This window comes from Pistacia vera, unplaced genomic scaffold (genome assembly GCF_008641045.1).
Source record: "Pistacia vera cultivar Batoury unplaced genomic scaffold, PisVer_v2 Contig195, whole genome shotgun sequence".
In the NCBI taxonomy this organism is placed as follows: domain Eukaryota; kingdom Viridiplantae; phylum Streptophyta; class Magnoliopsida; order Sapindales; family Anacardiaceae; genus Pistacia; species Pistacia vera.
Window position 1 is genome coordinate 486,795 of NW_022195996.1, and position 21,750 is coordinate 508,544.

The window sequence follows — 21,750 nt, forward strand, 5'->3', positions numbered from 1 at the left end:
TAAAAGGAGAGAGCATATTGGGAGTACGGATGGAGTAGTGAAGATCAGCACTGAATAAAAGGAGACATATGGGATATCCATATCCTCAATAAGCCCTAACTGCCTTATCATCCATGATTATCCTTTACTAGAGGTCATGTGATTTGCTTCCCTTGTATCCACAAATGAAGCACACCACAGCCTCACAACATATATGGTAATTGAGAACAAGCTTTAGAGGTGTTAGCATTTTTATGTCTTTCTATGCATATGCATGTACAACCATATTATAAAGTTGGTAGCTAGAGACGGCACAAGCTTCAGCTTGTTTTGGTAATTAATTGGATTAACTCTAAATTAAACCTACTCCAATTGTCATGTCAGTTCAGTTTGTACTTTGGTGATTGCGCCCCCTCTAACAAGACAATTAGATTGAATTGGTGGCTGGGGTATGAATGAAAGGCCAGGCCCATGAAATTGATTAAGAAGAGTGAAAGCGACATATTTGTAACGGTGTTTGTTGACAAGGGAAGTACCCATCTAGTCTCTTTCACCTCCTTTGTTAATGTTATGATTAATAATCTCACTTCATCTTTATCCACTTCATTCGTTCACTTGATTAGTTTATGATGGAAAATGGAGAGTTTAATTTAGTCATAGAATGTCTTGTCTTGTCTTGGTTTTGCTTTATGGAGATATGAGACTGAGTCTGACTTCTGACAACTCTGACTGACTACCCAAATAACAAATAGCCTTTACTCTTTTTTTTTTTTTTTTTTTTTAATTTTATTTTCCTTTCTTTCTTTCTTTCTTGTGAGTGTTGATCGGTCTGGTGGTTTGGGTTTTGGTTTGGGTTTTGTTTTGAAGAAAAAAGAAGAAGATGGCTTATGGAAATGCTGGAGATGGAGGTGATGTTACTTACAGAAAAATATTCGTGGGAGGACTTGCCTGGGAGACGCAGAGTCCCGCCCTCCGCCGTTATTTCGAGCAGTTTGGCGACATTCTTGAAGCCGTCGTCATCTCCGACAAGAACACCGGCCGTTCCAAAGGCTACGGTTTTGTCAGTACTCCTCTACTTACTTTTAACTTTCAACTATACCTCAACCAAATCACTTTATGCTCATCGTTTTTATTTTATTTTGTACGGTAATTAGGTTACATTTCGTGATCCACTCTCTGCAGAGAGAGCTTGCTCCAACCCCAATCCCTTGATTGATGGTCGCAAGGCAAACTGTAACCTAGCCTACTATGGCCAAACTCGGCCTCCTCCACCTTCTCCCGGTACTCTATTTCATCTCCTCATACTGTTCATACACACTGTTCATACACACTGTTCCTTGACCTAACTCTCTTCAAAATGAGGGAATTTAAATGAAAAGTTTGTAAATTGGTGTTTCATAATTGTGGAAATTATAGTTTACTTTGTGTTTCATGGATCTCTTATGTTAGGGGCTGGGCGTCTGAGACCTACAATTCCTGGCATTGAAGGGGTTCCCAACACACCTGCCAACTATGGTGGAAGTGTTGCTCACTATCAACCTTTTCCTTATACTCATCCACCTGGGTTTCTGTATCCTCCTTACGGGTATGTTCTGATTCTGGTGATGAGTATGTGAATTGTGTTCCAGCTTNGGACTTGCCTGGGAGACGCAGAGTCCCGCCCTCCGCCGTTATTTCGAGCAGTTTGGCGACATTCTTGAAGCCGTCGTCATCTCTGACAAGAACACCGGCCGTTCCAAAGGCTACGGTTTTGTCAGTACTCCTCTACTTACTTTTAACTTTCAACTATACCTCAACCAAATCACTTCATGCTCATCGTTTTTATTTTATTTTGTACGGTTATTAGGTTACATTTCGTGATCCACTCTCTGCAGAGAGAGCTTGCTCCAACCCCAATCCCTTGATTGATGGTCGCAAGGCAAACTGTAATCTAGCCTACTATGGCCAAACTCGGCCTCCTCCACCTTCGCCCGGTACTCTATTTCATCTCCTCATACTGTTCATACACACTGTTCATACACACTGTTCCTTGACCTAACTCTCTTCAAAATGAGGGAATTTAAATGAAAAGTTTGTAAATTGGTGTTTCATAATTGTGGAAATTATAGTTTACTTTGTGTTTCATGGATCTCTTATGTTAGGGGCTGGGCGTCTGAGACCTACAATTCCTGGCATTGAAGGGGTTCCCAACACACCTGCCAACTATGGTGGAAGTGTTGCTCACTATCAACCTTTTCCTTATACTCATCCACCTGGGTTTCTGTATCCTCCTTACGGGTATGTTCTGATTCTGGTGATGAGTATGTGAATTGTGTTCCAGCTTTCACATTTATAAATTTAGTATTATTCCATTTACCTTTTCATGATGCGTGTTTCACATTTTTGATCCAGACACTTTTAACTTGGTCTTGCTATGTTCGTCCCCAACAGTTCATTTTTTGCGCTTCACAACACAAACTTGTTATAGAATTAGGGCCCTTCTTTAAGTGACAACTCAACAATTGCCACCATTTCTACACTCAAAAATCAGTTTCAGATTTACTAATTCATGATATAGTTATAGAATTAGTTAAACTTTTGTACTATTGTATGATTTTTTTTCCTATTTACTTTATAAACAGTCAAATCATTATTTTAATGCAGATACATGCCATACGGCCCTGGTTATGGGTATCCTCAGGTAACTATTTCAAATGTATTATTGTTAGATGTTCTAATTTTATTAAGAATTGGAGGAGTATGCTTACTAATTTGCCATTTTGTTTCTCTGTTTTGCAGGATGTTTATCATCGTTATCCAAGTCAACAGTACCTTCAAGGATATGGGGGTCCCTCTGCTACAGTCAACTCTCCATACCCATATGGACAATTTGGTCTTCCACCTCGTCTGCCCACTCATAGTCATCAAACCTTTCCTCCATATCCAATGCCGGCTCATAATATGGTGCCTTATGGTGGCATTCCTAGAATGGCATCACCTTATTATGCTCAGTCCATTCCCAGGTATGAATCATTGCTTCTTGCTGACAGTAATTTCTGTCAATGAAGCTTATGTTACTTGAGTTTGACATATCTTTATATATCAATATACAATAATATGATACGTATGTAGTAAATTTAAAAGCAGTTTCAGTGTTGTATTAGGAAAGTGATGATGCCCTTTGAAGAAAATAACTCATTAAAACTAGTCTTTGTTCATCTTCATTATTGACATCTAGGTTACTTATTGCATCTTGATTCTGTTTGTTTATGTTTTTTTTATAAATATCTTCCAAGGCCCAGACATGTATATACATACTAAGAGTAATTTGTATGGTTGTGCTTGCAGCAGCTCAAGGACACATCCTATGTAGGATGTACTACTCCTTATCATCTAATTCTTTCTTAGCAGTGAAGCTTGATTCGAACAATCATACGTCGAGGTAGAAATCGTCATATTAACTTTTCTCATGTATGTATTGGATATAGGAGCAGTACTTATTTAGAGGTATTCATGTTTATATTCTAGTTGTCCATAGATTGTATTACAATATATTGCAATATGAGAATTAAGCTTCAAGATTATCCTGTAATGGAGAAAAAAGTAGCATAAAGGCGGAGTTCTCTCTTTGTTTAATGTTGCAGGTTCATCTGAAAGAGTATTGCAAGATGTCAAGAAGATGCACAAAAACTTGGGAGTTGAATATTTGCTTGGGTTGAGTTGAACTTGAGGCCACCATTGCAAGGATTTGTAAATAATTATTTTTATTTCAAATTAAAAACTCGTAGTCTTCAATGTACGTATATATTATTATTAGCCTTGTAAAGTGTAAAATGCATATTTGTCCAATCAATTGTTATCTTATTTCTTTCCTTTTATAACACTATAAAATTGATTGATCTGTTGAATATGGTGTTGCATAAGTGTATTTTATAAGTTTTANTTATCATCTAATTCTTTCTTAGCAGTGAAGCTTGATTCGAACAATCATACGTCGAGGTAGAAATCCTCATATTGACTTTTCTCATGTATGTATTGGATATAGGAGCAGTACTTATTTAGAGGTATTAATGTTTATATTCTAGTTGTCCATAGATTGTATTACAATATATTGCAATATGAGAATTAAGCTTCAAGAGTATCCTGTAATGGAGAAAAAAGTAGCATAAAGGCGGAGTTCTCTCTTTGTTTAATGTTGCAGGTTCATCTGAAAGAGTATTGCAAGATGTCAAGAAGATGCACAAAAACTTGGGAGTTGAATATTTGCTTGGGTTGAGTTGAACTTGAGGCCACCATTGCAAGGATTTGTAAATAATTATTTTTATTTCAAATTAAAAACTCGTAGTCTTCAATGTACATATATATTATTATTAGCCTTGTAAAGTGTAAAATGCATATTTGTCCAATCAATTGTTATCTTATTTCTTTCCTTTTATAACACTATAAAATTGATTGATCTGTTGAATATGGTGTTGCATAAGTGTATTTTATAAGTTTTAAGATTTAATTTATACATCCGCCATTTAAGTAGGGGGTCGTGGCGGTGGGTTATTACGTTAGTTTTTCTTAAAGATTAGTCGAGATATGTGTAAACTGCCACAAACATCTTATTAAAAAAAAGAACAAAAGATTTAATGACAAGTTTTACTCTGATACATGAACATGAATAGCAAAATCAAAGGTTGAAACAAAAAACCTAATATGGGCTATGAGTGTAAAGTAAATGGGCTAAAACTGAATGGTCCGACCCAGCCTGGATCTGCAAAATTACGGGTTAAAAGGAGTTTTGAGTTTTAGATGGAGGGGATCGAGCAGAGAAGAAGAGAAGAAATGGAAGAATACCCAGAAGAGTGGCGAACACCACCAGTGAGTTTAGTATCACTGGTTGGTTGGTCAGAGCATCATCATCTCATCTCAACACACTTGCTCTCTCATCAACCACCAATCAACACCTTAGCCTTACCTGATTTATCTAAATTATTACTCTTATTACCCAAATCCAATAAACCCCCTCTTGACTCATCTCCCCAACAAGGAGGCATTCTCAAAAGAGATTGGCTCATCAAGCATCGCACTCGAATACCTTCCGTAGTTGCCCCTCTTTTTTCTTCCGATCAGGTCTCTGGAGATCCCACCCAGTGGCTTCAGGTCTGCTCCGATCTCGACAACCTCAAGGCCGTTATTCGTCCCAGGAACATTAAATTCCTTGTTGTTATTATCGTCAAAGATGGAGATGATATCAATGAAGATCGTTTTATTGCTCTCCGTAAGCGTGCTGAATTAGATGCCAAATACATTCTTACTTTCAATCCTAATGATGCTTCTCAATTGCGACATTCTCTTAACAGGCATGCCACTCCGCTGCCCTTCTTTTATTTATTTATTTTTTATTTCAAGTTTGTGTTATTAGTATTACTCTGAGGTTGAAGCTTTTTCTTTAGGCTGGGGAGCACGTTTGCAGAAATGGCAATTACTTATTACAGAGATGAAGGAAAGAGGATCAAAACGCGAGTCGAAAAGAAGAGCATCAATTCTATTGATTTCAATATTCGTCATTGCTTCAAAGTATGGATCTTTACTTTCCTTCCATTACTTCATTGACAGTGCTTAATTTTGTTGCTTGTGTTTTGTTCTTCCATATTAACTACTTGGATAGATACTCAAGTAGGAATTTCCTTTTCTTCCTGCATTTAATGCGTGTTAGGATAGATGATTGCTTATCAACATATTTTCTATTGCTAGGCTGCTGTATATGCAGAGTTTCGAAGAGATTGGGCTGAAGCTTTGAGGTTATACGAGGATGCCTATCATATACTGCGGGAGGTATTTTTCATTGTTGTATACTATACTGTCTCTTTCATTTAAATTATGCGATTCATAGCTGTAATAGATATTTCTAATTCATTAGACTTTTCTTAATTTTGTATACAGATGATTGGGACATCAACAAGGTTGCCTCCAATTCAACGCTTGGTCGAGATAAAAACTGTGGCTGAGCAATTGCATTTTAAAATATCAAATTTGTTATTGCATGGTGGAAAGGTCAAAGAAGCAGTTACATGGTTCCGTCAGCACAATAATTCTTACAGAAAGCTTGTTGGAGCACCAGAAGTTGTCTTCCTTCACTGGGAATGGATGAGCAGACAATTTTTGGTGTTTGGTGAATTGCTGGAGACAAGCTCTGTTTCGATTCAAAACATTTCATCTCTAGTTTCAGGCGGTACAGACAGACCTTTGACTGAGTGGGAACTTCATCCATCTTATTATTATCAGGTCAGCGGCCATCTTTACCTCCTAACATCTTAGGCTTTTATATGTATTATGCTTAAAAATATAACGTATCTCTCTTTGTGGTGCTTATGCTATATGTATTTATTGTTGTCTTTGCCTCTCCAATTAGAGTAAATGCAAATTGCTTTTGTGGATCAATTCTTCCTAGGAAAATGTATGTATTGTAGTGATTTTAATCAGTGTCACTATTCAAGTGTAAAGGTTTCTACTTTGTTGGCTATTGGGAAGTCTTTTGTGGATGTGATAACTATCCCTTGTGTTTAAGGGCTTTTTGTGTGTGTGTGTGTGTGTGTGTGTGTGTTTTATGACAGTATTGCTGGGATTTAACAGCAATTCCAAAGCCTGAAATTGTGATATTAATCACTTAATCTCTTGCTTACTCTTATATTATACACAATTCAGTGCAATGGATTCAGCCATATATTATTCTACCATACTGCTTTGCCAAAAAGATCTATTCATGGCTAAAGCATAAAATTTAAAATGTTTTTCCTCCAATGCCAATACCTTTATGTCTCTGCATCGTTGCATGGTAAACCATTCAACATAAAGAATGCTTCAGTTTGCTATGACTACCAAATTATTAGCAAGAATCATCATGCTTGACTTTCTTGACTGTATATGCCCATCTGACTGCATGCTTTGTGTAGAGTGATTAATCTAGAAGTTCATTTAACTGTTTCCTTTAATTAGGTTATACTTTTTATGGAGCTCAATCTCAACAATTTATCTTGAAACAGTTAGCTGCAAATTACTTGAAGGAGAAGAGATCATCTTTGGAACTTGCTCTGTCAATGTCAGAAACTTCTAATGAGATTGATACCAGTGCTGAATCCGTTGTACCTTCACTTTATGTGGGTCAATTTGCTCAATTACTTGAGCAAGGGGATTCTGCTACTATGAAACCGTAAGTCTTAAAAGTCAAATATGTTGAATTTACAGTTTTCATTATTTTAAACCAATATCTTATATTTTCTTTTTCTCTCTTTGCAGTCTTACAGATGAAGAGTACACCCACTACGCTATTGCAGAAGGGAAACGATTTCAAGATTCCTTTGAAATTATTGCTTTGCTCAAAAAATCTTGTGAATCATATGGTAATCTCAAAGCCTGTAGGATGGGTTCCTTTTGTGCATTCCAGATGGCAACTGAGTATTTTGCAGTGGGGGATTTCAGCAATGCAAAACAGCTTTTTGATGGTGTTGCAAGTCAATATAGACAGGAGGGATGGGTTACTTTGTTGTGGGAGGTATTGGGTTACCTGCGAGACTGCTCTAAGAAACAAGGCGCTGTGAGAGATTTTGTTGAATACTCCCTTGAAATGGCTGCACTGCCAGTATCATCTGGTACCGATGCCAAGCCTTTCAGATTTAAAGAATGTAGCCCAGCTGGTCCCCCAAGTTTCTCACAGAGAGAAGTCATACACAAAGAAGTTTTTGGGCTTGTCAGCAGGGAAGCAGGGTCAGCATCAGTTGAAGACGATAATGATATCAAAATAACAGGAGATACTCCACTTCATCTTGAGATTGATCACGTCAGTCCCCTTAGAGTAGTACTTCTTGCTTCAGTTGCTTTTCATGAACAAATAGTTAAGCCTGGTGTATCCACATTAATTACAGTGTCACTTCTATCACAATTACCCCATACTGTTGAGATCGATCAATTAGAAGTTCAGTTCAATCAATCTGAGTGTAATTTTGTCATCATGAATGCTCAAAAACCTTCATTAGCTGCAATGACTGATGGGGAACAGGGTCATCAAGTAGAGAGTGCTCCTCTTGTACTTGCCACAAATAAATGGTTGCGGTTGACATATGGTGTCAAATCTGGTATGTCAGCTGTTCTCTTTTGTTTCACCTGCATAAGCATGATTTCCTCTATTAACATGATCTGATTGAGTCAGATCCTGTTGGGGTTTGCAGTCAAAATTTTATTAAGGCCTCATGATTTTTTGATATACCATTAGTGCATTTGATGTAAACCCAGTTCTCATACTGTATATGCAACAAACTCTAACCACCTTGGTTGATTTGCATTAATCACTAGGACTTTGGTTTGGTGGCTGCTAGATATACTTTTTTCTTGCACCAATTATCTTCATTTAATGCAAGTATATGGTCTTCTGATTAGGAATTGCAAATCCTTCCTATGCCAGTTTAACCAATGATCCTGGTGCAAAGGCAATGCTTGCCATTTAAAATCTCGCTAATCTCCTTTCTTCTCTCCTTGCACTGCTAGTTGAGTCATCAATAATTTTGTTTTTCATTCCCTTACCATTTCTTGTCTAAAATAACTTCTATATTCATCCAGAGAAAAGTGGAAAGCTTGAATGTGTCTCTGTAATTGCAAAAATGGGACCCCACTTCACTATCTGTTGCAGAGCTGAAAGTCCTGCTTCAATGGATGATTTGCCTCTTTGGAAGTATGAAGATCGCGTGGAAACTTTTCCAACCAAGGATCCTGCTATAGCATTCTCCGGTCAGAAGGCTATACAGGTTGAAGAACCAGAGCCACTGGTAGATCTTAATTTAGGTGCTTCTGGCCCTGCTTTTATCGGAGAGAGCTTCATGGTACCTGTTACAGTGGCCTCCAGAGGCCATGACATCTACTCTGCTGAGTTAAAGATCAATCTGGTGGACGTAAAAGGAGGTGGTTTGTTTAGTCCAAGGGAAACAGAGCCGTCCTCTATGGATAGTCATCATGTTGAGCTTATTGGCATTGTTGGGACAGAAGGGGAAGATGAATCTCAGTTGGGTTCTGAAAAAATTGAGAAAATTCAGCAATCCTTTGGATTGGTTTCTGTTCCATTTCTGAAGAATGGAGACTCATGGTCTTGCAAATTAGAAATCCAAGTGACAGACCCAAACCAGTTATGCTTTTCGTGTCTTTAGGCTATTACCCACTTCGCGATGAGTCGGCCGCAAGAAGGTCAACATCCACAAGAGCTGCAAATTGAAGGAATAAGTGCCATGCAATAAGCCATCGCTTTATGCTGCCTTTCGCCGGGACCCCTGTTACTCTCAAGGATCAAGCCGGTCAAGGTTTGAGCAATCGGCATCACTGCCCTGAATGAAACTAGTTTGCTATTGTTTCTGCCAAGAACTGCACTAGGTCCCATTGCAGTTACAATCCAGTCTATTGACAATGAGGACAGCGAGTGTAAGTTCATGTTCTGTACAAGACGGTGGCAAAGACTTTTTAAGCCAGCCCTTCTGTGCCAGGTGAAGAGTTCAAGAAGTATTTACTGTAGTTCCCAGGGTGTTTCTTCATGTGCAGGCTGGGAAAAGTGTGTCTGAGATGGAGAAGGGACTCTGAGAGTGTGATCCTTCAAGTTTAACAGACAAGAAGCTTCGGTTGTGAGTAGAATAAATTACCTGATGTAGAAGTGGAGGTATCACCATTGGTTGTAAGTTTGGAGTGTCCCCTATGCCATCCTCGGAGATCCTTCACATACTTGGTTAAAATTCGAACCAGACGTTGCTTCAAGAGGTCAAGTTCTCTTTGGCAGATTCACAAAGTTTTGTGTGTCTGGGTCTCACAATGATACGGTTTCCATTTTCCAAAATCTGAGCACATCCTCAGTTACAAAACTGTGCCACTGCCTCAGGTTCCCAATCACTGCCTAAAGTTACAGTGAGCTCAGTGAGATATTCAGCCGAGTTCAGCCGTCTAACGCAGCATCATCTGTGTTTGTATTTCCTTCTAAACCTGATTTAAGATGGATGATGTGGGTGAGAGAAGAATGGAGTCGACTGCAGTGAATAATCCAGTCCCGGTGCTGCAGCATGGAAGCCACAAGGGAAGTAGATGGCATGTTGAAGAGGGGGAGCTTTTCGATTAGAGGAGTTACAGTTTTGCATTCATAAGAAAGTTTTGGTTGTGTTGGAAAATCATTAATCAGAAGCAAGTGATGGAAATGTTTGAAAGTGTCTAGATAGGAAATTTGTACAAGTAAATAGGTGTATAAACAAATGATTTGTGTAGTAATGGAATTAGTAAGTGATTTTGATACTGTTTTTTTAACCAAATATTAGTCTATATATAAACATTACAAATATTTGTTTAAAATTGAATCATAAAATATTGTTGATAAATTAATTGAAAAAGAAAAGATATTTAAGAAAATGATAAAGAGGCGAATACGAGTCAACTGGAGAGGTAAAGGAGAGCAAATAGGTGTTGGCATAGTCTACCTTACAATGTCTTTCTTTGATTTAAGGTTCCATTAGATTATTCACTTTGTTCTTATCTGAAACCAGTTTAATTTTTGGCCAAATATTAACTTAACAGGAGTGTTAACAACAAGATGTGTTAAACTGGTACCATTATGGGAAAAACTGTTCATTGAACTCTGGGTCGCTGTCAGTTGGAATGGGAACAGATTGAACTTGATTGAGTGGGTTTAGAGTGGATTTGATTTTATAGTTAAATGTTTGTTACCGTATGTTCAAGTTTGACTTGAAGTTTCAAGTTCCTCTTTCTAGCTGTTATTGGAAGAAGATAAGAACATCAAGCAAAGTGGAAGGCAATATTGAGCATTATGATGATGATGATGAAGACATAGCCATGTGACACCGACAACCATTAAAGTCCAATTGATTTTCGATGTAGGTGGTGGGATGAAATGGAGGTTCTCAAAGAGAGGAGGTTGTAAACAAAGATTTGAAAGCCTGAAACAGATGTGGTTGATGATGTGAAAGGAAAGGACATACAATAAAGTGATGTAGGGGCTCATACGTCATAATAATACTAAAATTTCCCTTATTGGTCCCCAATTTTACGAAATAACCATATTTTTTATTATTAAAATTCTGCAAATAAAAAATCTCCCCGCCAATCCCATCTTCTCTCGAACCCACAATCATCCTTCATGTACTCAGGTAACTTTATTTTTCTTCAATTCCTTTGTTTTCTTTTGTTTCGCGTAACATGGTGTCAAATTTTATCAATTAGGGTTTCGATTCTAAATATACTAATTATAATGCAGATAGAGAAGAAGGTGAAGATATGAACATGCGCTTAGCGTTTAGGGGACGGCGCTCTGTTTACAAGCCAGTCATGCCAACTGATGCTTTCAACAATCCACAACAAACTCCAACTGGAGATATCTTCCTTCATCAACACAACATCAACAACAGATCATCACCAAGCACCAGTTAATAGTCTTAGCGTTAGCGGTTCGATTGAGGCGGGGAAGAGGAAAACGTGGTCGCCCTAGAAAGTACGGTCCTGATGTACTATAACACCACCATAACAATAACAATAATATAATAATAATAATAGTATTAATAATGGTATTGGTGGCTCAACTGACACTACTCCTTCCGCGGTGGCAGTTGCAGTAAGTAGCATCTCTTTCTAATTCCAACAAAAAACCCAGAGAGGCCTCCGGTCCACTTCTTCACGCAAACACTCTGCTGGCTTTGGTAACACTTGCTAACTACTACTTTCTTTTTTTATTTTATTTCTTTCCATATATTTTATGATATCAATATTTGTTTATTGTTTGTTTATCCATGTGTATTACCTTGGTCCTTCTTTCTCTTTGCTGCGCTGACTTTTATGCCCTTGCTGTATTTATTATTTATTTTATTTTTCCTGTTGATTTTCTAATTTCATTGTTCAGGAAGAATTTCTCAATTGCATTTCTTTTCAAAAAAAAAAAAACAAAACAAAAAAAAAAATTGTTTTTTACTATTATATGCTTGGCAAAAGAGGGTTATCCTTTCCTAATTCTACTTGTTTATTTATTTTTAGGGGTTAAAAAAAATTCATAAAATTTTGTTATTGTTTAATTATTACCCTACATAAAGAAAATCCTGATGAATAAAAGAGGATTAAAATTATGTTTGATTCTCTGTAATTTACCAATTGCGGGCAAACTTACTATCTACTGCATTGGTCTTTATCCTATAGACTTGTAATAAAACCACAGGTGCAAATGTGGATTTTACTCCAATTTTATTTATTTTTTCAGCTCAGCAGGGTGGATTTACACTCATGTTATCACTGTGCAAGTGGAGAGGTATCTTTGCAGTTTTCCAATTTCCCTTTTAGGGTTCTTGATAAATCAATTTAATGTAGTCTGTACGTTCATATGTGTAATTCCTGATGAGATATTCTTTTGTTGTACAAAAATTTATACAGAAATTCAAGTATATATGAAAGATTGTCCTCCAGATAGTTAATTGGCACAGATGTCTCATCTAGTCATGCTTGCTTGTGTCTATGTATGCAGTTAGCGATACTGTTTGATTAATTAAATGATGGAGGCCAGCTTTTAATTTAATACATGGTTTAGTGCGATGGTTTACTTTTGGAACATATATACAGATGTATGTCGATGGTTAAAAGTATGATTTGTTTAGCTTATATATAGTACTAGTGTAATTGGTAAGAATATGTCCTAGCTTTCTCACTTTCTTCCGTTTCTGAAGTGTAATCTTTGCAGTTTAAGTTCAGTCGAATCTTTTATTTTGCCTGGAAGATTAATTTTTTTTTTTTTTTGTAACTTACTTTTCAGGATGTATTGGCAAAAGTGATGTCATTTTTCCAAAATGGCCCACGAGCTGTCTGCATTTTGTCTGCAAATGGTGCTATATCTAATGTAACACTTCGTCAAGCAATGACATCTGGTGGGAACTGTGACTTATGAGGTTAGTTAAAATCAAATTACTATATGTTTTATATTTGTGTCCCTTGAGCTTTAGCACATTCAAGGGAAAGGTGGCTAGAGAAAGGTCTTATGTCCAGAATTTATCAATTTGAAAAGACAAAAAAAGTGATAAATTAATAATTTTAAATGGAATACATAAAGGCAAATCTTGATTTAGATACTTACCCAAAAAAAAAAAAAAAGATAACTTGTTAGATACCAATCTCATGAGGAGCTATCATCAGTCACCACAATGATGGATTACATAGTACACACCCATTCTAACAAAGATTATCTCATCATAAATATTCAAACAAATCTCAATAGCATGTCTCATGTTCCTTATTGATCAATTGCTTCGCTGTCACATGGATCTTCCTGCACATAGGATTTGCTTATTGTTCAAGTTTTGATGAACTCCAGACAGTCCTTTCCAATTTGTGCTCTAGGTTAAATTGTTTCTAATATGCACATGGACTATGATTTTGACTGCAGTCTTGGATTTGTGAGATTAGTCTTTTAGTCTTGAACAACATGAAGTCATGCTCATAACCTGGCAATCTTCCAATCACTAAAGCTGATAAATAATTGTAAATTTATGAATTGAATTTTATCATTGAACAAGTTTTTTTTTTTTTTAATTTTTTTTAGCACACAAGGCTCTCCAATACTCCCTCTTACTCATGCAGGGCCGATTTGAGATCTTGTCTCTTTCTGGTTCAATTCTCCTCTCTGAGAGCGGCGGTCAACGAAGCAGAACAGGTGGTTTGAGTGTGTCCCTCGCCGGGCCAGATGGTCGTGTTCTTGGTGGTGGTGTGGCAGGGCTTCTAACTGCAGCCTCCCCTGTTCAGGTTTCTTTTACTATTAGATCATATGGATCTTTCCAACGTTAGATACAATTTACTGTATTTGTGAGCGAAAGAATATTAAAGCATGTTTATGACAGTGTTAGATACAAGACCTTAATCCTCTAAAATAAATTGCTGCAAGTGCACAGTAATGGTAGAGAGCATCTGAAACTGATTTTTAAGTGTGGTACCATGGCAGGTTATTGTTGGTAGTTTCTTGGCAGAAGGTTGGAAGGATTCAAAGTCAGGGATACAAGTAGAACCATTGTCTTCTATGCCAAAACATGTGGGAGGAGCATCAGGAGTTGGAAGTCCACCATCACGTGGAAACTTTAGTGAATCATCTGGTGGGGGTGGAAGCCCTCTAAATCAAAGCACTGGAGGTTGCAGTAACAGTAATCCAGCAGGAATACCAAATATTAGTTGGAAATAAAGATAAAGAGTTTAGGGTTGTTGGTTTTGCATGACTGAAGACATGTTTTGGATTTCTGAAAGTAGGGTGATTAAATATGTAATGTAATTTATGACTTAATGCTGACTTTAGTTGGAGATTGTACTGATATTCCAGGTCAAACACCATGGCTGGATTGCAAAAACTAGGGTAGAAACTACTAGTAGTAGTAGAGGCCTCCCCTCGAGGTGGGTTATAACGTAGAAGAAAGAGTTAGCTAGGTTGGGTTTTAGGTGATTATAGAATTAGAGGTTTATTTATGTTCATCTGTCCATTTTTTGTTTGGTAAATCATGTTTATTATATTTGTCTTATGGCCTTAACATAAAAGTTAATTTGAATTGTTTATTAGNTTGTTGGTTTTGCATGACTGAAGACATGTTTTGGATTTCTGAAAGTAGGGTGATTAAATATGTAATGTAATTTATGACTTAATGCTGAGTTTAGTTGGAGATTGTACTGATATTCCAGGTCAAACACCATGGCTGGATTGCAAAAACTAGGGTAGAAACTACTAGTAGTAGTAGTAGTAGTAGTAGTAGTAGAGGCCTCCCCTCGAGGTGGGTTATAACGTAGAAGAAAGAGTTAGCTAGGTTGGGTTTTAGGTGATTATAGAATTAGAGGTTTATTTATGTTCATCTGTCCATTTTTTGTTTGGTAAATCATGTTTATTATATTTGTCTTATGGCCTTAACATAAAAGTTAATTTGAATTGTTTATTAGTAGCATGTAATAAGTAATATAATTACCCCTTCTGTTGATGATAGAAACAAATATTATATGATAGATTGATAGTATGTTAAAAATTGAGCCTACCTTTCTGGCACAGCACATGAAGTCACAATTACCCTGCACTTTATGAATATTTAATTTGACTAAGTCTAGTATACAAAAATAATGGGAATAAATGTCTTGAGTTGAGACTTGTAAGATAATTTATATGTCAAAAAAAAATCATGAATGTTACTTTAAGACGCATACAATTTGATTCAGTATCTTGGTCTATCTTAAATCTTAATGCCATCGTTTTACTTTTACATGAAAACAAAGGTTTGGCTTCGCTAATTTGCTTTCTCTGACACTTAAAAAAGACGCAAATTGTTGTCACTGAAACAATATAAAGAATGATAGTTGATAAATAAATCTATATAACATTTTCATTGGCATTGATGAACCTTTACGACAAGGGCGTATCAGTGAAAAAATATATCAACTTTTCAATTAATTTTTACAACAAAGATGAATAATTAACTTAGGATACAAATACCATCAAAACTATAAGCACAAACCCCCTCATTTCAATTGCCATACCATGTGCTTCTGCAAAAATAATAGGTCACTTTTTGACCCTAAACTATCAGCACAAAACCCTATTTGACCATCAAACCAACACAGTTCTTAGGTGTTATGGACATTTTGTTCAATGCACTATAGTCAAATTCATCATCACCAGGATCCTCCTCGTCTTCGCTCCTTCCCATCCCATCGTCCCCATTTGCATCCACAAAATCTTCATCAACATCTTCTTCACTACTGTCCACTTCGTCATCATGATACGTGGTTCTAACCATTGTCCAGTACACAAAATTTGGACGGATATAACTTTAGAAACAAAAAGCACAAGAAATTGGTCAATTAGTATTATATATACCAACAAGAATGCTAACTAACTTCACTCTCTTGACAACGTAGAAAAGACGAATGAATAAAGTAACAAGTTGATGTTGTTCAGAAAACAAAGTTTAGTCACTATCACTACGAAGAGTCCAGCAAACATAAGAGGCAGCAGCAACTTTGACTGCTGCTTTTAGAATCTCAAGGGCAGACACTTTGGTCATTGTTCCCTAGCCTCATTTATGGAAGCAGTCACTCAAAGAAACAAAAGCCAGAAAATTTATATTCATGCAGCATGTGAACCTCAATGATACCCATCTATTCATACCTGTCACATTTCTTCAGCAAACATGGGTCAAATGGAAAGAACATGTCCAGCCTTTCCAGGCCACCAAATGCCCTAGAGAGTTCTGACTCCAGAAGATCATTAAAGACGAAGGTTTTAGAGACAGTGAACAGATGAGCTGCTTTAGACTGTTTGAGAAACTCTGACACTACTGACGGAAGGCATACCTGTGAATATAAAGTAATTAACAATAGTCAGAAAAAACATAAAGATATAATAGGCTGGGAATTCTATCAACTATTTCCTTGCAAATGGCCTGAAAAAACACTGACCTTGAGTGGGTTCAATTCATGCTTCAGAATTGTCTCTAGTGGCATGAGAAGAAGCTGAGATTTGAGCCGAGGAACATCCATTATTGATCTCATTCGAAAGCAGAGCACATATATAATGGCCTGTGGTGCAGAATTAACCATCAACACTCCGGTTCAGCAATTGATTCAATTTAGTTAAATGTAACACAAAACCAAACATAATTTGGCAATGATAGTACACCAACATAAAACAAATCAATAAAAAAGCAGAATCATAGGAAAAGAGGATTAAGTTTTTTTAAGCAGTATGAAAATTTCCATGTTAATCAGTTAACACAGCAATATTCCTTTCCAAAGAAATATTAAATTTAGCTTACTACCAAAGCAGCACTTACCTGGCATCCTGAATAAAATACTCTATGTGCTTTTGGGTTAATGTCGCCACCATGGATATTGCAATACTCCAAACACCAATCCACCAACCTGAAAATACCAAATTTAATCTAAAATCAACATTTAATTCTTTAAGCAAACCAACCGAACTGACCTATTTTGCTCAGTTCAGATTTCTAGACATGCAATTCTTAGCTCAAACAATGTAGAACTGATCATATTCTGGTTTCAGTTTCATATGCAGAGCCACCCATAAGATACAAACCAGGCCAGTTAAGCCTATACACCACTAAAAACTAATGACGTAATATAAGTACAATATTATACAATGTTGTTAAATATATTGACATATACGGTTAAGATATCTTGGCCTAAAATTCTTGACTTAAAATGGAGCACAATAGAAAATTTTCATTTATTTAAATCCATGGTTAAGGTCTGAAGTCAAAAATAAAATGTTAATATTGTCAACTCAACGACTCATCCAATCCCAGATTAAGATAGATGAACTCATTTCTCACTTTAATTCGAGAGATGCTGAGTTCAACATAAAATGATTTTAATAGAAAATTAATTTTATTTCCTCTCATTTGAAATAGAGACATAATTTCGGTGTCAGCCAGTCAATTTAGTTATTCAAATCCATTTTTCAATTTCCTGTATCTCTGTTAATGATAAAAACTTGGTTCAGAAATCTTTCAAAAACTGAAAAAAACCAGTGCACACCACTAACCATGTAATTTTTTTCAACAGCAATTTAATAATAAATTATATTATACAATACAAGATCTATACTCATACCTTTTTAACAAGCTAATGACGATAGAAGCTGACAAAAACTTTGCACGAGACAAGAAACTAGCAAGATAAGACACAGCACTCATCCTGCATATAGTAGAAGAAAAAATAACTTAAGACAAAGCATGCCAAAGACAATATCATAAACTATGACACGGCATTTCAAGGAATTTCTAATTTGCAGTAATACATAATACATGTGTATAACATAAGCTCAGATACACATACAACAAGAACACTGGAGCTCGTAGTAAACTTTCAAAATGCAAAAGTCTACATTAGCTATTGATGTCACCTATCTTGTTTAAATCCATGAAAGCAGGAAATATTTAATTACCAGGGGAAGGAAGATGAGCAAGATAATAGTTGGATAGAGGAGGCGGCATTGTTTTTTAAATCATTTAACATTTTTCCGTTAAACTAGGCAATAGACTACCATTTTAGGGAAAGCAATATTAGAAAACGCAGACACCAAAAAGACAAAAAAATATCCAACTGTATATTTGGCATGGAGATCAAAACAAAATACAATAATAGCCGGGAAACCTTTGATCATGGCATACAAGATTGTGTATAAGTCTTGTTTCACAATTAACATGTCCAAACCCTATTATGCTATTAAGTGCCCAGCATTTCACATTTCCAAAGAATGGCTGCACCAACTGCAGTCTGTAGGACCCATAGCATATAAATCAAAGTCTAATGTAATATAGAGAACATGAACAATCTTGCAAATAAATAAAATAAAATAAAAACTGATTCTTTACTAGCAAAAAATCAGAGTCAAACAATCAACAGGATGTTAGGCGGGAGAGTTAATAGCAAGCAACATATTCTTTTTAGCCAAAATAAGAATCAATGTTACCTGGTAATTTGAGAGTGGACACCACTAGCAAATATATCTGCCAACATTGTGCTAAATCTCACCCCGCAATTTTCAGGATCTAGTGCACATGCATAAAACATCACAAACTGCAATCATAAAATAACAGAGTCCTCAAGAGCAGAACAACCAGTGAATCCATGCTATAATACAAAAAACGAAAAAGAAACTGCAGTGTTCAACAAAATTCATACAATTAACGATGGGAAATATTTGAAATAAAGCACCAATATATGCATATTTATATAGACAATAAGTACAATATGAGGACAACTCATACATTACCTGAGCAAATTTCGACTTGTATGCATTCAGAACAGTTATCTGGAATGACTGGAGAAGAATATCAAATACCTAACCAAAACAATTAATGATTCTTTTCAGAGAACATAAGCCAGAGAGTAAAGTTAAAGCAAGTTAAAAGAAATATATAACTTCAGAAAATACCTTAATCCAACGACCATCACCTTTACAGGATTCAAGATGCTCAAAAGTTAGCTCCATCAAGCTATCTAATAATTCAGCAATTAGCTTTTCACGTGAACTCTTCTTACTTAAGGATCCTTCTGGAAGCTGTACAAAAATTCACATTAGTTTAAGAAAAGGTTATTTCCACATGACATAGAAACATAAACCAACTGCCTAAGCAATTATTTTCCATCAAGAAAGAGATTTATCAAATGGGTGAGGCTCTATGCACTCAATAAAGTCCCAACCATTTTCTAAGTGCACAGACCAAAAACTTTGTTGAGAGTAGATGAGAAAAATCATTTCAAAACTTCTACTAATGAATACACTTTGAAAAACCAGTGTGAAGGGTACTTCTATGGGTTCATATAATCCATCCTTAAATCTTCAACTATATTTACTTTACAAGACAGAATTTTATGCTTCCAACTCTTTTGCAGAAACTTCAGCAGAACACAATAACCTATCCCAAGAACCTATTTGAGATGCTCACAGGAAAATAAGGAACTCTGCCTAAAAGGAAATTCACAGATTGTACCTCATCGCCGTCTTGTTCCACACCTTCCAAGTCCATTTCAAATATGTCTTTACCAGATTCATCATGCAAATCATCATCCCATCCAATCTCCACCTATAAGAAGCTCCATTACATAAGATCTTACATATAACTGCAAAAAGCATGTTCCAACAACAGTTTCACAAGGTAATTTCATCTGACTTACATCCAAATCTATCAGCCTATCCACCAGTGCTGTTAGCATTGAATTTCTTACAAGTTCCCCCAATTCACCACTCTCCAACTTTAGCATGTTTTCCACATATATTACAATCATCTTCAACTGAAAAAAACACAGAAGGATGGAAGACATTTTAGAGACAATATTGATAAGTAGACAACTTGTGATAGCAACACACAACAGTACTTAAAGTATAATTCACAGTGATTACGACTACTGACAGCATTCGAGTACGATATAAGAACAGCAAATTCAAACATAATTGTCAACTTAGGTAAAGAGTTCAAATTTGCCCACTTCAAGCTGGCCAAATGTAACTCAGAAAGATGTGCACATCAGACAACCCCAGAACTAATTCAAGTAGAATAACATAAGCGAAAATGACCAAAGATGAACAAATACGTGCATAAAGTATGTCATATGATCACGACACCACTTTACGATGGACTCTGTGAGCAAGACTGTTGAAGCAACTCATACAAACACGTATGATACCACGGAGGCATTTTGAGTTGCATTTTGATGCATCCAAATGAAAAACCGGTGTGACAAGAGAAGTATACAACAAAGATTCTACATGCATGAATCTATATCAACAATAAAATCCAAAATAATAATTATACCAAACAGCAACATATTTAATTGAGAAAAAAACAAATGCCAATTGAGAAGTCATTTAAACTTACACGATCATCCTTATTACGGACTGTTGGCATTCTCTGTAAAACTATGGGCAATAATCTCAACGGGGCCAGGGGTACCACCTTAGTAATATTTTCAAAGGCTTCATGCACCCGAGAAATAACTTGTTTCTTTATTTCAATACCCCACGGCTGCAACAATAAAGTACTGGATGGGGGTGTGAAATTGTTGACAAGCATGGTTAAACACGAATCAACATATTTTCCATCTGAAGAAGCCTGGAATATCACAAAAATAAAAATAATCATAAAATTTGTAATAGGTGTCTGAAAATTTGAAAGAAAGGTGATTTCAACTCACATACCAAGGATATAATCAGGGCTATCATGGCATCCATCTCACCAGGTTCAAAGTTCCAGATGTTGATTTGAAAAATCTGAAGAACATTCACCATAAAAAAGATAATAACAACTCTTATAATGCCAAACAAACAAGAAAAAACACAGAAATCCAGTAACAACTTACAGAAGTGAGAAGGGACTCATGGTGAACAATGTCCAACGAAGAAACTGCTCTAGATAGTGCCTTCAAACTTGTCTGCAATTAGCGTAAAAAGGGTATTTAAGACATCCATGATGAGAAAAACAGTGCCATGAACTAATTGAAGGGTGTGGATGTACCTCAAGCAGAGCCCTATGGTTAGGCTGGTGCATAATAGCAACAAGTAGGTTATAATTGTCGCTACAACCCTGTTCCAAAACAAATTATGCTTATTGTAAAAGCAATTAACAAGCGGAATGATGAATCCAGGCCAATACATAGAAGAAGGATATCTTTCATAGTGAAAATAATTGAGCATAAAGCCAGAATGCTTACCGAGGGCACAGCTGTAAGAGCTTCCCTTACATGGTGGACTACTTCAGACTCGCTAACATTAAAACTCTCCATCTCATTTTGTACCTCCATTCCCATCGTCCCAAAGTCGGACGCTACAAAATAAAAAAAAAAAATTTTTTAAAAAAAATTTGCTCAACAAATATTACCTTAAACCACAAAGCGATGACGACATAGACAAGAAGGAGAAATTATAATGATAATGATGAAATTAAGTAAACAAAGACATAATTGTACCAAATCATGGTAAGTAAATAAATTGAATTCAGAATATTTTAAGTAAAAAAATAAAAAATAAGAAGAAAGAAAGAGTGAAAACAGCATCATGAAAAGAAGGAAATGGAATTAAAATAAATAAATGAACTAACTTACAAGAATTATTGAAGCCCGGGAGAGGTAAAAGACGCCGTGTGCAAAAGAGACGTCTAGTGAATGAGGAAGCTTTTCTTCTTCCCGTCGGCTGGGTGCAGAGAAGAATGAAAACACCGAGCGAGGTTTGGCATAAAAGTGGTGGCCTTTTAT

The 21,750-nt window shown here is 36.2% G+C and overlaps 4 protein-coding genes, 1 long non-coding RNA gene and 1 pseudogene across 9 annotated transcripts; 5 read left to right on the forward strand and 1 right to left on the reverse strand.

The window, feature by feature from the left end:
• Positions 1-519: 519 nt before the first annotated feature.
• LOC116127723 (RNA-binding protein 38-like) lies at positions 520-3,752 on the forward strand. 3 transcript variants are annotated; one of them, XM_031413363.1, is made up of 7 exons: positions 520-1,043; positions 1,162-1,260; positions 1,429-1,564; positions 2,623-2,659; positions 2,758-2,981; positions 3,307-3,400; positions 3,603-3,752. In XM_031413363.1, exons 1-6 carry the CDS (start codon positions 860-862, stop codon positions 3,329-3,331), a joined length of 705 nt encoding a protein of 234 aa, XP_031269223.1. In that variant the 5' UTR covers positions 520-859; the 3' UTR covers positions 3,332-3,400; positions 3,603-3,752. The 3 variants fall into 3 exon arrangements, with proteins under 3 accessions (XP_031269223.1, XP_031269222.1, XP_031269221.1); XM_031413362.1 differs by having other exon boundaries at positions 534-1,039; positions 1,134-1,260; positions 3,310-3,400; XM_031413361.1 differs by having other exon boundaries at positions 535-1,039; positions 1,134-1,260.
• A 149-nt stretch (positions 3,753-3,901) lies between these two features.
• On the forward strand, positions 3,902-4,379 carry LOC116127725. The gene is made up of 2 exons (XR_004127640.1): positions 3,902-3,957; positions 4,160-4,379. It is a non-coding gene; the product is annotated as an uncharacterized LOC116127725 (long non-coding RNA).
• A 367-nt stretch (positions 4,380-4,746) lies between these two features.
• LOC116127782 (trafficking protein particle complex subunit 11-like) lies at positions 4,747-9,306 on the forward strand. Its single transcript, XM_031413435.1, is given in 8 exon segments — positions 4,747-5,306; positions 5,400-5,523; positions 5,701-5,781; positions 5,890-6,231; positions 6,990-7,156; positions 7,243-8,078; positions 8,560-9,099; positions 9,102-9,306. Coding segments are annotated over 8 exon segments (2,745 nt in total). The 5' UTR covers positions 4,747-4,755; the 3' UTR covers positions 9,206-9,306.
• On the forward strand, positions 9,239-10,010 carry LOC116127742 (annotated as a pseudogene).
• Positions 10,011-12,776: 2,766 nt separating this feature from the next.
• Positions 12,777-14,711, forward strand: LOC116127796 (AT-hook motif nuclear-localized protein 10-like). Of its 2 annotated transcripts, XM_031413457.1 has the most exons (4): positions 12,777-12,905; positions 13,556-13,755; positions 13,952-14,201; positions 14,556-14,711. In XM_031413457.1, the coding sequence occupies exons 2-3, from the start codon at positions 13,588-13,590 to the stop codon at positions 14,183-14,185; spliced, it is 402 nt and encodes a 133-aa protein (XP_031269317.1). In that variant the 5' UTR covers positions 12,777-12,905; positions 13,556-13,587; the 3' UTR covers positions 14,186-14,201; positions 14,556-14,711. The 2 variants fall into 2 exon arrangements, with proteins under 2 accessions (XP_031269317.1, XP_031269316.1); XM_031413456.1 differs by lacking the exon at positions 14,556-14,711 and having other exon boundaries at positions 13,952-14,546.
• Positions 14,712-15,395: 684 nt separating this feature from the next.
• LOC116127783 (RNA polymerase I-specific transcription initiation factor RRN3) lies at positions 15,396-21,733 on the reverse strand. 2 transcript variants are annotated; one of them, XM_031413437.1, is made up of 16 exons: positions 21,601-21,733; positions 21,211-21,323; positions 21,015-21,083; positions 20,860-20,931; positions 20,699-20,770; positions 20,379-20,612; positions 19,678-19,794; positions 19,494-19,586; positions 18,935-19,060; positions 18,773-18,841; positions 18,470-18,576; positions 17,608-17,691; positions 16,809-16,896; positions 16,435-16,554; positions 16,145-16,329; positions 15,396-15,804 (listed from the first exon to the last, which is right to left on the reverse strand). In XM_031413437.1, exons 2-16 carry the CDS (start codon positions 21,304-21,306, stop codon positions 15,573-15,575), a joined length of 1,764 nt encoding a protein of 587 aa, XP_031269297.1. In that variant the 5' UTR covers positions 21,307-21,323; positions 21,601-21,733; the 3' UTR covers positions 15,396-15,572. The 2 variants fall into 2 exon arrangements, with proteins under 2 accessions (XP_031269297.1, XP_031269296.1); XM_031413436.1 differs by lacking the exons at positions 19,678-19,794; positions 21,211-21,323; positions 21,601-21,733 and having other exon boundaries at positions 21,015-21,093.
• Between the last annotated feature and the right edge of the window lie 17 nt (positions 21,734-21,750).

Excerpts from the sequence above, each read along its gene's own strand:
- LOC116127796 (XM_031413457.1), top strand. The coding sequence starts at position 13,588 with ATGCAGGGCCGATTTGAGATCTTGTCTCTTTCTGGTTCAATTCTCCTC. Across the intron at positions 13,756-13,951 it reads CTGCAGCCTCCCCTGTTCAG|GTTATTGTTGGTAGTTTCTT; the intron begins GTTTCTTTTACT and ends GTACCATGGCAG.
- LOC116127783 (XM_031413437.1), bottom strand. The coding sequence starts at position 21,306 with ATGGGAATGGAGGTACAAAATGAGATGGAGAGTTTTAATGTTAGCGAG. Across the intron at positions 21,084-21,210 it reads CTCTTACAGCTGTGCCCTCG|GGTTGTAGCGACAATTATAA; the intron begins GTAAGCATTCTG and ends GTTTTGGAACAG. Across the intron at positions 18,577-18,772 it reads ACAAGTCGAAATTTGCTCAG|TTTGTGATGTTTTATGCATG; the intron begins GTAATGTATGAG and ends TTATGATTGCAG.
- LOC116127723 (XM_031413361.1), top strand. The coding sequence starts at position 860 with ATGGCTTATGGAAATGCTGGAGATGGAGGTGATGTTACTTACAGAAAA. Across the intron at positions 1,565-2,622 it reads TTTCTGTATCCTCCTTACGG|ATACATGCCATACGGCCCTG; the intron begins GTATGTTCTGAT and ends ATTTTAATGCAG. Across the intron at positions 2,982-3,306 it reads TATGCTCAGTCCATTCCCAG|CAGCTCAAGGACACATCCTA; the intron begins GTATGAATCATT and ends TTGTGCTTGCAG.